Source organism: Danio rerio, chromosome 4 (assembly GCF_052040795.2).
Source record: "Danio rerio strain M-AB ecotype USA chromosome 4, GRCz13ab, whole genome shotgun sequence".
Classification (NCBI taxonomy): Eukaryota; Metazoa; Chordata; class Actinopteri; order Cypriniformes; family Danionidae; genus Danio; species Danio rerio.
Window position 1 is genome coordinate 47514133 of NC_141024.2, and position 13368 is coordinate 47527500.

At 36.3% G+C, this 13368-nt stretch overlaps 2 protein-coding genes across 4 annotated transcripts in view; one reads left to right on the forward strand and one right to left on the reverse strand.

The window, feature by feature from the left end:
- The window catches only part of LOC137491165 (uncharacterized), a 514718-nt gene that overhangs the window by 153397 nt on the left and 347953 nt on the right, over window positions 1-13368 (forward strand). The window lies entirely within an intron of this gene.
- Window positions 5930-13368, reverse strand: part of LOC137491077 (NACHT, LRR and PYD domains-containing protein 3-like) — a 36416-nt gene continuing 28977 nt past the window's right edge. For 2 of the 3 annotated variants that reach the window (XM_088649696.1, XM_087245935.2), the window contains 3 exons: window positions 9863-10036; window positions 8524-8570; window positions 6272-7578 (listed from right to left, as the gene is read on the reverse strand). In XM_088649696.1, coding sequence (XP_088505822.1) covers window positions 7055-7578; window positions 8524-8570; window positions 9863-10036 — 745 coding nt within the window. In that variant the 3' untranslated portion in view covers window positions 6272-7054. 3 annotated transcript variants of the gene reach the window in all.

Consider the following 13368-nt stretch of genomic DNA (forward strand, 5'->3'; position numbering starts at 1 on the left):
GGAACCACTATAAGTGTTAAAATAACATTTTTGAAAGTGTTAAAATTTTTAACACCCAGAGTGTTAATTAGCAAACTCTTATTGTGTAAAATATCTGTTAAATGTATGTCAAAATACTGGCAGCAGTGGTTGCCAGTAATATGCTGTTTTCAACATTTTAGATTCGTAAATTCAGTTTCCAGAATATTTCTGTTAAAAACAAATCCCATAGTCTGTATTTATCATTCGAACACATGTAAGCCTTAAATTCCAGAGCAAAATCCTAACTAGTGTCTTCACTACAGAGGGCTGAACACTCAGACAGTGATGAAGTTAATGAGACAATTAAGTGTCTAATTAAAGGAGGATTGAGAATTGTTGATGAACAACTGTAAACAAGCAGAATCACTGAAGGACAGAAAAACACAAGCCAAAACCAAAGATGAAATCAACTGAGAAAAAAAAACTCTAAATAAAATAATAATCAATAAAAATAAAACAAATTACACAATAAAAAATGTTATTTTTCAACATCTTAAAAAAAACTCATCACATTAAACAACTTATCATGGAGCTTCACCTATTACTGACCTTTGACTTTATTTCTGTCATGTGAACAAAAGCTCTTAATGAAATTTCTGTTGTTCATTTGAAGTCACCATGATGGAGGACAGAGTCTGCTTTAGTCAGGCTCTTCAACTTATTACTATAAATGACTTTTATTTTGGCTGCTATAGATAGTGTTAATTACACTATTAATACATATAGCATGGAAAGCTGAAAGAAAATTAAAGTGTCAGTCTGAAGAGTTTTTTAATGATAACATAGCCATCCTTTCCAGCTTGTTTTCTAATTCAATATCATATTAGTTATGTGTGAGAAATAAATAATATACATAAGTGAAACCACTGAAGCTCCAATAAAATAAAACCAATATTTACAACGAGAATGCTTGATCTATGGCAGAACTTAAAAACACCCACACATCAACAATTAGTCTTTGAATCTCAATGATGGTGACAAACAAAAAAATAAAAATCAAGTAATAAAAACACTACTGAAATATCACCTCCCAAAAACAACACAAATAAAGGAAAAGAAAGAGATTGTAAGAACATAAAGCTGCATAATTTATTCATGCTGCGAGCTTTGTACTATGCTGGTACCCAGCATGCATTGTGGCATGAACTATGCAGCTTTTTTTTAGCAACCACAGTTGAGGTTCAGATCCTGATTCTTGATGTCTGTGTGTCATTAAGAGCAAGCTGGAGCTTGAGGGTTTAGTGCATAACACTCTTGATTATTAATTGCATCCTAATTGTTTGTTGAATCTTCTATGAAGAGCAGCAGATTATCAGTAGTTTTGGCCCATGCAGTTTTAATGCAATTATATTTGCATATTTTTAGCAATCAACTTATTAAACTCCTGAAATTATATCTATAACTATTAAGCACAAACAATATAGTTTCTCTTGACCTTTCTTGCTATAACTGATGAGTTTTAGAAACACAGCTATAACAGTCTGAGAACCATTAGGATATAAGTGTACAGCTTCAAGAGCTCTAATAAGCAGCCTCTGATCTCCATGATGGTGAGGTCAAATGAAATATTTTTAATAAAAAAATATTCTTACAGAAATGAAGTCAAACTGTAACCAGTGAAGCTGCTTAAACTATTATTTAATGGAGTTGTTTAATCCTCTCTTTTAATTCAGCTGGTTTGGTGTGAGGCTGTGTCTGTAGTTCCTTCAATTTCTTATTCCTTCAGTAATTGTGCTTGTTAACAGCAGGTGTCTGAATTCACTTATTTGTGGTCATTCACTCTGTCTGGACTAAACTAATTGATCAATTTAAGGGCCAGGTGAATGAGGGTATGGTGAGATTTCAGACACTCTGATTAGTTTCTCAAATACAAGGGTTTTCTACAAAGGTAGATACATGTTACTCTGTGTGACAAGGAGGCAAATCAGCTTCTAACACCGAGAGGGTTATTTTACCTTTATCTAACTCTAGAATTTTAACACTACTCTGAATTACCACAACACTAGAAATTTAACACCAATTAATTTGATTTGCAATGAACAACTGTATTTTCATTAACTAACATGAACAAATACTGTAGTAAATGTATTGTTCATTGTTCATGTTAGTAAATGGATTAAGAAACATTAACTAATGAACCTTATTGTAAAGTGTGACCAATTACTCTCTCTCTCTCTCTCTCTCTCTCTCTCTCTCTCTCTCTCTCTCTCTCTATATATATATATATATATATATATATATATATATATATATATATATATATATATATTATAGGTTAGAACAGAGAATGTGTTAGGGTTAGGTTTACATGGTTATGCAAATAAGTTAAGAGGCATTTAGGCATTTACTGAATTTTGCATTTTTTAGAATAACATCACAGAATAATTTTAAGTTAATTTACCATTTTAAATAACTGTATCGTAGTCTTAGAATATCATAAATGCATTGGAGAATATTTGAGGTATGAATGAATCAAGGTAAATAGCAATATGTGTGGCTCATAATAAATGGATTTGAGTTTCTGTGGTTTCTGAGCGCCATCTGCTGGTTGATGTCGGTTGCAGAAAGTGTTGCTTTCAGTTTTACTTTTATTTGGAAACAAACAGCGTTAAAGCGTTGTGCTAATAGTTTAGATATTTCCTTCAAGGGTAATAACCTTTAAGCACAATTTTTGCAAACTGATTTGATAAATGTTACTGTAAATGTAAATGTTTTTTTCTGTTAAAGAATAGTTTTGTTTTGTATTACTGCTCATTCATGATGGCATCAGGAGAACATTATTATGTGATAAAACACTGCACAAGATTTATATGAGAGAGTCAAAGAGATTTATTAAAAAAAAAGAGAGTTTTACAAAAAAAAAAAAGAATCTAGACAAAAAAGACAGATCTTCAAACTGCATCTGTGGTTATGTTGCTGACTGAACAGTCAGGCAGCCAGTGTTAGTGAGGCCAGTACAAACTGTTTTCTTTATAATTGTCATTTTAAATGTCATTTATTCTTGTGATTCAAAGCTGCATTTTCAGCATGGAGATCTGCTGTTTTTCTATGATCAGATGTTATTGGTACAAAATCACTAACAATGATTCTTACAATTATTAAAAAGAAAGTTTAAAGTAATAATTTGTGTAACATTGCAATAATTTTTAAAAAATTATACATTTATTTATAATGTTTAAAGTATTTCTAATTATTTAGAAATTTATTATTTTGAACTTTCATTTTTATCATTTTCACAAAACACAGATGGAGATTTAAAAATCAATGTAAGAGATTTACCAAACAGCTTTATTACAGAAAGTAAATTAAATAAATTACAGTAAAAACAACTTAGTTACTGAATTGTTCATTTAAACTGACTTTAATTCATTGAAAATCCTTGATGATATCTTTATAAATAGAGAGATTATTTAGAATGATGGAGTAATAGCCACCTTTATTTTAAGCAGAAAAAGTTATTCTCAGTTTATCTAAAACCAGTAAAGCTTGGCCATGAATTAAATTGACTTAAAGCTCTTTAGTTGACTAAGAAGTTCTACAGTAAACTGCTCAATACACCTTTTTAAGTTCACAGCTGTCACAGTCAGACCAGGTACTCCACCCTTCCTGATTCCTCATCTGGTCATCGTCCTGTTCGTCTTTGTTTCTGTTCCAAGACCCACCACTGCAACAAAAATAACCCACCACTGCACCCACAATAACCCAGCACTGCAGGGGGCTAGCACTGTAAAACAGCATGGTGGTCTTGCACCCATTTGTTCAAGACTTTGAAACTCTTAAAACACATGGTGTATACATTTAAGAGTTAGGAGATTATGTAAAAGGAAGTGTATTGTCATCTGATAATCTAGGTGCTCATTCAATTTGCAAGACTACGGGAGATTTCCACTGTTAAACACACATGTCGATTTTGAATTGCCAGGAGGTGTGAAATCCAGGAAAAGGGGGTCCAGTCAGGATCATTAAAATTGAGAACCAAAGAGGAACATGCCAGGCAAATTGCTGAAGTGGTACATGATGATGTTTTTAGTGAACAGTTGGAAAAAAGTATGTTAGAAAAAATACAGACTGGAATGTATTTTCAACAGAAATATTCTGTAAACTGAATTTATGAATGTTAAAAACAGCAGATTACTGGCAACCACAGCTGCCAGTATTTTTCCGTAAAATCCAGAAAGGAAAAATAAAACAGCAAAACGTTTTTTGTGTCACCATTGTGGAGGATAGTAGTGTCTGTGTTCAAGTACAAGATGACCTGAGAGTATTTGATGTTATGCTGCATCTTCTTTTGTTTAAAGGTAACTGTGTAGTTACTAATGCAGTCAAAATCTGGTCACTAACTGCAATCACACATGAACATATTAATACATCTAATGACTTTACACTTTGTGCACTAAGCTATGATTTTGTAAACTGTATCAGTTCATGAAATATGGTTTCACGTCAGCCATCCCTACTATATGGCTTTTTTTTTATTTCCATAAAAAACTTTTCTTTTTGTCCTATTGTAAACAACTCAACAAACAGCATATTTTCTTTTTGTTAACATGCTTAACTTTATTTCTGTCAGAAGAGTTCGAAATAAAAATACAGACTAAAATGTGTTTTTACCTAAATATTCTGTACGTTGAATTTATGAATGTAAAATGTTTAAAACAGTAGGTTACTGGCAACCACAGCTGCCTGTATTTTTCTGTAAAATCAAAAAAGTAAAAAAAAAAAAAACAGCAAAACGGTTTTTGTCACCATTGTGGAGGTTAGTGGCATCTGTGTTCGAGTCCAAGATGAACTGAGAGTATTTAATGTTATGCTGCATCTTCTTTTGTGTAAAGGTAATTGTGTAGTTACTAATGCAGTCAAAATCTTTTTGCTATTTGCAATAACACATAAACACATTATTGCTTCTAATGATTTTACATTTTTGTGCACTAAGCTATGATTTTGTAAACTGAACATTGTATCAGTTCATGAGATATGGTTATTTTTCCTAAATTTATACAGTTCTATAAAACTTACATATTTTTCACAGAAAGTTTCTGGTAATCACAGCTGCTGGTATTTTTTCTTAAATTTAACAGATATTTTACACAATAAGAGTTTGCTAATTAACACTCTCTTGGTGTTGATAATGTTAACACTTTCAAAAGTGATATTTTAAACACTTTTATAGTGGTTCCCATATAAACTCTGAGGGAGTGTTAATTTTAAGTTAAAATCTACTATCTAACTACTTTAGATATCTTAGTTAAATCTACTATCTAAAATTTGCAGTGTGTCTACTAAAATGCACAACATATTAGTTTGTTTATTGTCAACATTATTGTGAACAGTGTTTGCTTTACAAGGGAACTTTTCATTCACTGAGTCACTATGGTTACTTCTAATGTTTGAGGGAAGTGCATTTATTTTGAACTTTGATCAAAACTGACTGGACTTACCTGTGCATTCAGTTCATACAATATATAATATTATATATAAATATAAATATTATGATATAATGCATAATAATTAAGGGCATCGCAGTGGCGCAGTAGGTAGTGCTGTTGCCACATAGCAAGAAAGTCGCTGGTTCGAGCCTTAGCTGGGTCAGTTGGCATTTCTGTGTGGAGTTTGCATGTTCTCCCTGTGTTCACGTAGGTTTCCTCTGGGTGCTTCAGTTTCTTCCACAAGTCCAAAAGCATGCGGTACAAGTGAATTGGGTAGGCTAAAAAAAATTGTGTATATCTGTGAATAAGTGTGTTTGAATGGGTTGCAGCTGGAAGGGCATCCACTGCGTAAAACATATCCTGGATAAGTTGGCAGTTCATTCTGCTGTGGTGGCCCCTGATTGATTAAGGGAATGAACAAATAAAATATTAAATTAATTTCTTATATTGGACACATTCCAGTCAATCAGAATCAGTAATTTCAACAGACCATCGAATTTATTATTTAATGCAATAAACAAATATTCCATATTTTTGTCATTATTATGGTTGTACAACTTTGATGTTCTTGATCTTAGAATTCACCTTTTGCTGTTGAAGTAGCTCTAAAAATGTTTAAACTATTTTCTTAATTTTTTGATCACTATTTTTAGGTGAGAATTGGCCCCAATTATTCAATCACAGGTGAACAGTTTGCCCATGTGAATTGGTGTTACGTAGCGGATGCACCCCGCTACGCACATAAGTTTAAGGATGACCGCTATAAAAAGTGGTCACCCGGAGTCCCCGTTCCTGTTCCCCCAAGCACACACACACAGGCCAAGTTGTCAATAAGGGGTATCAGATTTATTAAACAAAAATATCAAAATCAGAATCAGGGAACAAAAAGGCCAAAACAACAAACAAAACAAGGTACGCTACCTAATATTAAACCTCTTACCTATACCAAAAATAAAATTCCATAAATAAAGCATACAATTCTAACCTCCATAACTAACCACAAAACAGGAGAAAACTGGACAAAAGAAAAAGGGCCTTCCCGTTGATCATTCAGCATTAAGGTAAATATTAGCCACAGCTAACACATGATACCGTCCTAGTACCGTATTTAACAGAGTATCTCACCAGATGACTTTGAACAAAAGGTTTCAGACAGATCACTGCCGCACAGAGAACTCAGAGCGAACTGCTCGCTCGCTCGCACACACACACGCACACACACACACGCACACACACACACGCACACACACACACACGCACACACACACACACACACACACACACACACACACACACACACACACACACACACACACACACACACACACACACACACACACACACATACAAACTCACACACAAACATAGACACTCTCACACTACACATGCACACACACACACACAAACGTGCACACTCTCTCTCTCACACACACACACACACACACACACACACACACACACACACACGCACGCGCTCTCTCTCACACACACACACACACAGACAGACACAAACAGACTTTCTCTCACTCACACACACACACACACACACACACACAAAGCTGCTGACTGCTCCTGCAGAGGATTCTGGGTAAATCTCTCGTCAGTCTTCAGCTCAGTTTCACTGATGATCCAGAATAAAGCCCAAACCCAGGGCAGAGCGGCTCAGTGAATGTGGTCTGGACTGAGTGGATGAGGCTCATTGTGTCTCTATAGATGTTGTAGAAGATCAGAGTTCCTGCACTGTGATCCACAAACACTCCTATTCTCCTGCTGAGCGCCTTCACTGGGAGATCAGTGTGTGTGTGATTGTGACTGAATATGAATCTGGAGGAAGAGCAGAGCAAACTCCAGGACTGATCATTATATCCAAACCAACACTCATCACCTCCTCCCTTCCTCCTGATGCTCTTATATGACACTGATATACACACACCATCTCCACTCCAGTCAATCTCCCAGTAACAGCGTCCACACACACTCTCTCTGCACAACACCTGACGATCATAATCAAATCTGTCTGGATGATCAGGATACGGCTGATTCTCTCTCACACACTTCACCTCTCTGTTCTCCTCAGACAGAATGAGTTGAGTGTGTGCTGTGTTTGGATCCAGAGTGAGGAAACAGACATCTGAACACAAGAACACACACATTTACAACCACAGCTGTGTGTGTGTGCGTGTGTGTGTGTGTGTGTAAGAGAGAGAGCGAGAGAGAGAGAAAGAGAGAGAGAGAGAGAGAGAGAGAGGGAGGGAGGGAGGGGGGGGGGAGTATATGTGTGTGTGTGTGTCTGATTGTATAGCTGCGTCCCAAATCGCATATTTATGCACTATTCTACGCCATTTTGTAGTATAAATAGTGTAAGTAGTGTGTTCACACTGAAAATTTTAAAAATAATTAGTGCACTTTAATTACCCGGATGATGCACTTATTCAGCCGCTAAAATGAAGTGTGTAATGATGGACACTTTACGCACTCAACGACCGCATGTTTGCTTACGTAGCGGAAGGGGCGGAGCTATCGGACGCACACGTTGAATAACTTTATTTATTTTGGATGGTAAAAGCAAAATTCTCCTACGATTGTGATTATAGCGCCTCCTGATGGTGAATGCGGCAATACTCACGGCAGGTATTATTTGATAATTCTGTTGTTTATTTCACTGATTTGGCAACCGTCAAACGTCATCAGGGAAACGGTTTGAATTTCCGCTTAGTAAAAAAAAACATAAGTGTGCCATTTGGGACACCACTACATACATATACTATCCTGTTGAGTGTGTAAGTGCATAAGTACATAGTGCATGAGTGCATAGTGTATAGTGTGCCATTTGGGACGCAGCTTATGAGAGAGAGAGTGTGTGTGTGTGAGAGAGAGAGAGAGAGAGAGAGAGAGAGAGAGTGTGTGTGTGTGTGTGTACGCATGTGTTTACTGCTCTGTGTGTATGTGTGTCTGTTTGAGAGAGAGGAAGTGTGTGTGTTTGTGTGTGTCTAATTGTGTGATCATGTACATGGGTGTGTGTGTGTTTGAGAGAGTGTGTAAGAGTGTGTGTGTGTGTGTGTGTGTGTAGTCCTACATTTGCATGGTCCTGCTGTAATCCTCTTCCCTCCTCCATGATCCAGACTGTAAACACACACAGATGTACATTCAGTCAGTACGCACACACACACACACACACACACACACACACACACACACACACACAGGTTTTCCTTTAGTCAGTACACAAACATCAGCTTATAACACACACACACACACACATACACACAAACAGGTTGTCCGTTAGTCAGTACACAAACATCAGCTTATAACACACACACACACAAACACACACAAACACACACACACCACACACACACGCACACACAGACACACAATAAGACATGTGGAGTGTGTGCTGAATGCTGGATCGTGATTGGCTGATCTCAGTGCATTAATAACTGCAGTAAAACAACATGAGTGTGTGTGGAGCTGTCAAATCAGCTTCTGAATGACACACAGAGCTTTTAGATCAGATGTGGAAACAGAAAACAGAATGGAAACACAGAAACAGACAGATATAAAGACTGAAGGATTCATTCAATGATCAATTGACAAAAGCGCAGCACAATAATAAAGCAGAATTCAGTGTTAAATAACTTGAAATATGATGGAGATCTTCATCTTCTGTCAAATGCCTCTTCATCATCTCCAAACATTGCTAAGTTGGAGAGCAGTGAATCCAGACCAATCTGCAGTCCTCCTCGCCCTTTGGAAGCTTGGTGGGTTTGTGTTCTGTTTATTGTTCATAATACTTCAGTTATAAAGGATTAGTTTAGGAGTTTTTTGTCATTTGCTTTATTTGAGTTTGTTCAACATGTGATTGTCACTGGACTATATCAGAACCAGCATCACTGTCTGCTGATCACTTTTATTGCCTGATATTTTGTGTTCATGTTAGTTTAGAAGCAGAAAAGAGCCAGATTACAAGATATGTGAGATATTTGCCAGAAACATCTTTGTTATGTCCACATTGTGAATGTAAATTGATATTGTTTATTTTCTTCCTGTTTATAGTTTCACTCCGCCCTTATTAAAGTGTGATAAAGGACATTCTGTGTCTGTGAAGTTCATGAGGGAGAGTTTAACTTGCTGTTAAAGTATGCACAGGACGTATTTGGAGAACAGTACACACACATCTCTGACCTGATACTGTACAGTTCTTCAGCAGAAATGTAGAGAACAAGTTTCACTGCTCAACTACAATGCTGAAACTGTACAGTGTTAATATGAGATATAATATCACGCTTAATGTGAGAACTGCCCCAGTGCACTGACATATTTAACAGGTTTGATTAATATCTGGTCACTAGAAGAAGAGTGAAATATCAAAGTATCTGTATTCACAATAAAAAAGGCAGTGCTGCTCCACATACTTGAGTTTGTCCAGTGTGTAGTTTGGATCCTCCAGTTGTTCAGAGAGCAGCTTGACTCCTGAATCTCCTGGATGATTGTAGCTCAGATCTAGCTCTCTCAGGTGTGAGGGGTTTGAAGTCAGAGCTGAAGACAGAAAACCACAGCCTTCCTCTGTCACCATACAGCCAGACAATCTACAAACACAGCAATAGTCCACATCACACAGTTGGACAATCACACATCTCTTTGTGTTGTGAAGATGCTGACTGCTGTTTCTGCTCATGTCAACAGCAGTGATGAACACACACATCCTGATCAGCTCTCCTTATTGATCGAGCCCTCGCATCAGCAAACACACTCACACACTCAACAAGGACTCGACATCATCTGTAGAAGTGTACAGAGCAAAGACATTGTTCATAATACACCAAATCAAGCTGTAAAGTCTGCTGTGAGGAGGAAGAAGACACACTTGAGCTCAGAAGATCATCTTAAAGTCATGTATAAAACACAACAGGAAATGAGCTGATTTCATCATTTATATTGTGATTCTGTTGTGGACTAAAACAAAATGAGCTCAGACAAACACAAAGCCGCTCTCTTCATGTGTTCATCACCTGACCCACAGTCACATTCACACTGATGGTCCATTAGGGGACTTTTATTCTGTCAGGAGAGAAACACCTGATCAATATTCATGACTGCTGACTCTCCTTCACATTCAGCCTTTCCCAGATATTGTTTTAAATGAGCAAGTAATCAGGATTATTTCAGACACTTTATCATGAGACTTTTATTTGTTTTCAAGAAACTGAAACTGCACAAATATGAGAGCAGCTCAAACCTTCTGCAGGACACAAAACAGCTTGACTTTAGCGTTTAACTCTGCTGCTTTCACACCTCCAGATCCACTGTTCTGCTCTGAAACAGGATTAACACTGGTATAATGTTTATTTGTGTTCTTGCTGCGCTTCACTTTCACACGGAAATGTTGAATGTCGACATCTAGACAGACACAACCTGGTAAAGTTTTCAAACAGTGAACTGAGACTGCAACTATTAGTGAAATCTATATTAAAGCTCTTCATATGATTTAGATTTACAGTAATTGTTTTTCATGTTTAAATCTGATTTATTCTTGTGTTTAAAGCGTTTGTCATTCCTCTACTTCAGTGTCTCAGACTCATTCAGAAATGATTATTAAATGCTGGATTAATGCACAAGAGAGTTTGGCGAACACGTTTTACACCATTTCAAATATATATTATATGTGCGGCTGTATAAGTCACATACAGCGCTCAGCATAATGGAGGACAGCCCATTCTGAAAACCAAGACTTTCCTCCATTTCTCAGTCAATATAGGCAGTGTATTCTGCTGCATTTAAACAGAACACATTTATTAAACTGATTTATTTATGACAATCATATTTTAGTCACCAAACATATTCAGAAATTGAAAGATAATACAATTAAATTCAGGCTAAATACTGCAAAAAAAACAAAAACAAAAACAAAAAACTACTTAATTTCAGCTAAATGTTTTATTGTTAATTTTCCTCTTTTTACATGTTGTATTTAATATTTTTCTATAACATATACATTTGAGTGCACTAGTTTTTGGACCATTATCCTGAGTTATTTTGTTAGATGAGCTCTAGATTTGGCTAATCTATTGTATATGCACAAATATAATACTGTAAAGCTTCCTATTAAAATATGAATGTAAAAGAGAGATTAGTGAGGGGTGTACTTATATATGCTGAGCACTGTATATTGTTCACCCAGAGTGTTTACATGGTCACACAGCAGTAACACAACAAGCATTAGCCGCATTTCCACTATCAGGCCAGTGCGAGCCAGGGCTTATATCGGGCCAGGCCGGGCCAATCGCCCGGGAGGTTGAGCAGTGAGGCCGAAATCATGTCGCGTTTCTACTGTGGGGCTAGTAGCTCGCAGCGCGTCACGTAAACCCCGCCCCCAGAACATCCCCCGAATCGAACGTCACTCAAACCGCCCACTTCAGCCAGAATCATGCAGATAAAGCACACCATCACATCATCACGAAACTATTAAAATTAGGACAACCAAAACAAACAAATGACACGTTACTGTACAGCAGTACAACGCATGTCTATACGCACATGCCTGTGTGTTTTCATTCATCATATTCATTTACTCGCCGACCGACTGGCATCGAAATCCAGTGGTCTCGCCACTAACGGAGGGACCCGGCGCAGGGAGCACACACATCCATAATATAACACCACATATATAAAATTCTCCGTTAATAACTCGATATAAAATGTTTTTTATAACATCCTCTAGACAGAATCTGTCCAACATTCATCCCAAATGCTCCGGAGAGAACTGAAACATGATTTTTTCCCACTATAGGCTTTATGACACTTAATAGGTGATTCCCTTTATTTAAAAATGTTGCTTATTATATCTAAAGTAAAGGAAAGTGTTCAGTGTTTCAGCACATAAGAGCAGCACGTAATAAAATATACCCTATATTTCGTTGCGCTCAGCAGCTATGCACTAATAAAGCTCTTTATGTATTTAAAATGTCCTTTTTTAATTTTACCACGTTATATAAAAACATACACACTTGTTTGAGGACACAGAACACATTTTGAACTTGCAGTTTTCCCCGTCAAAAAAGTGCTGCGCGGCTGCAGACAGAAAAAAAGGTCACCTAGTTTCTGCTTTCACTCACCCCGAAAATGCTCAGTTTGCATGATTTGATTAATTTCATCGTATCCAAATACTTTATAAATAATATTTAAAACATTTTCCGGTGTTTATTTATTTTTGTTTTTTTTAGAAAATATCTAAAATCTTTTTTTCAAAGAGGCTTTTGAAAAATGAAAGTTTAATATAAATTTGAAACAGTTTGATATAGTACCTAATTGTTATAGCTATAGCTTTTGTTAGTTTTATATTGGTTTATTTATTTAATGTGATTTTATTATAGGCCTATCTAATATTTGTAATTCTTTAAATTATTTCAATATAGGGCTATTTTATCTAGATATGACACTATTGTTTTGAGCCTACAAAAGTGGGCATGAAATTTGTAAAGTTTAATGTCCTACTGTTGTATTCATATAGTGTATTATCTCCAAAATAAATTAAAACAATAAAAATAAAAGAAAAAAGCCGCTCGCGGCATCAACAGAGCTATGAATGGAGCGCTTTTTTTCGGTCTCACACACATACACAGGCATCTAAACGCGCAAAAACACACTTACAGTATTAAACTTGACAAAACCTCTTGAAAACCTTTACTGTCTGCTGTGTCTTTAATATGGTGTAAAGATTATTATGCGTTATTGAAACATCAAAGATGCAGCAAAGAAAGATCATTTTATGCAACAGCCTTACATTTAAAAGAGAAACTTAAGGGCAATCATATGCAAAAAAGACCCCAGCCTATAATTTGTTCCAGATGTTTTCTTTCCCTTATTTATTTATTTGTTTGGCGCATGTACTCGAGTGCGAACGGAAAACTGTGCCCGCCTC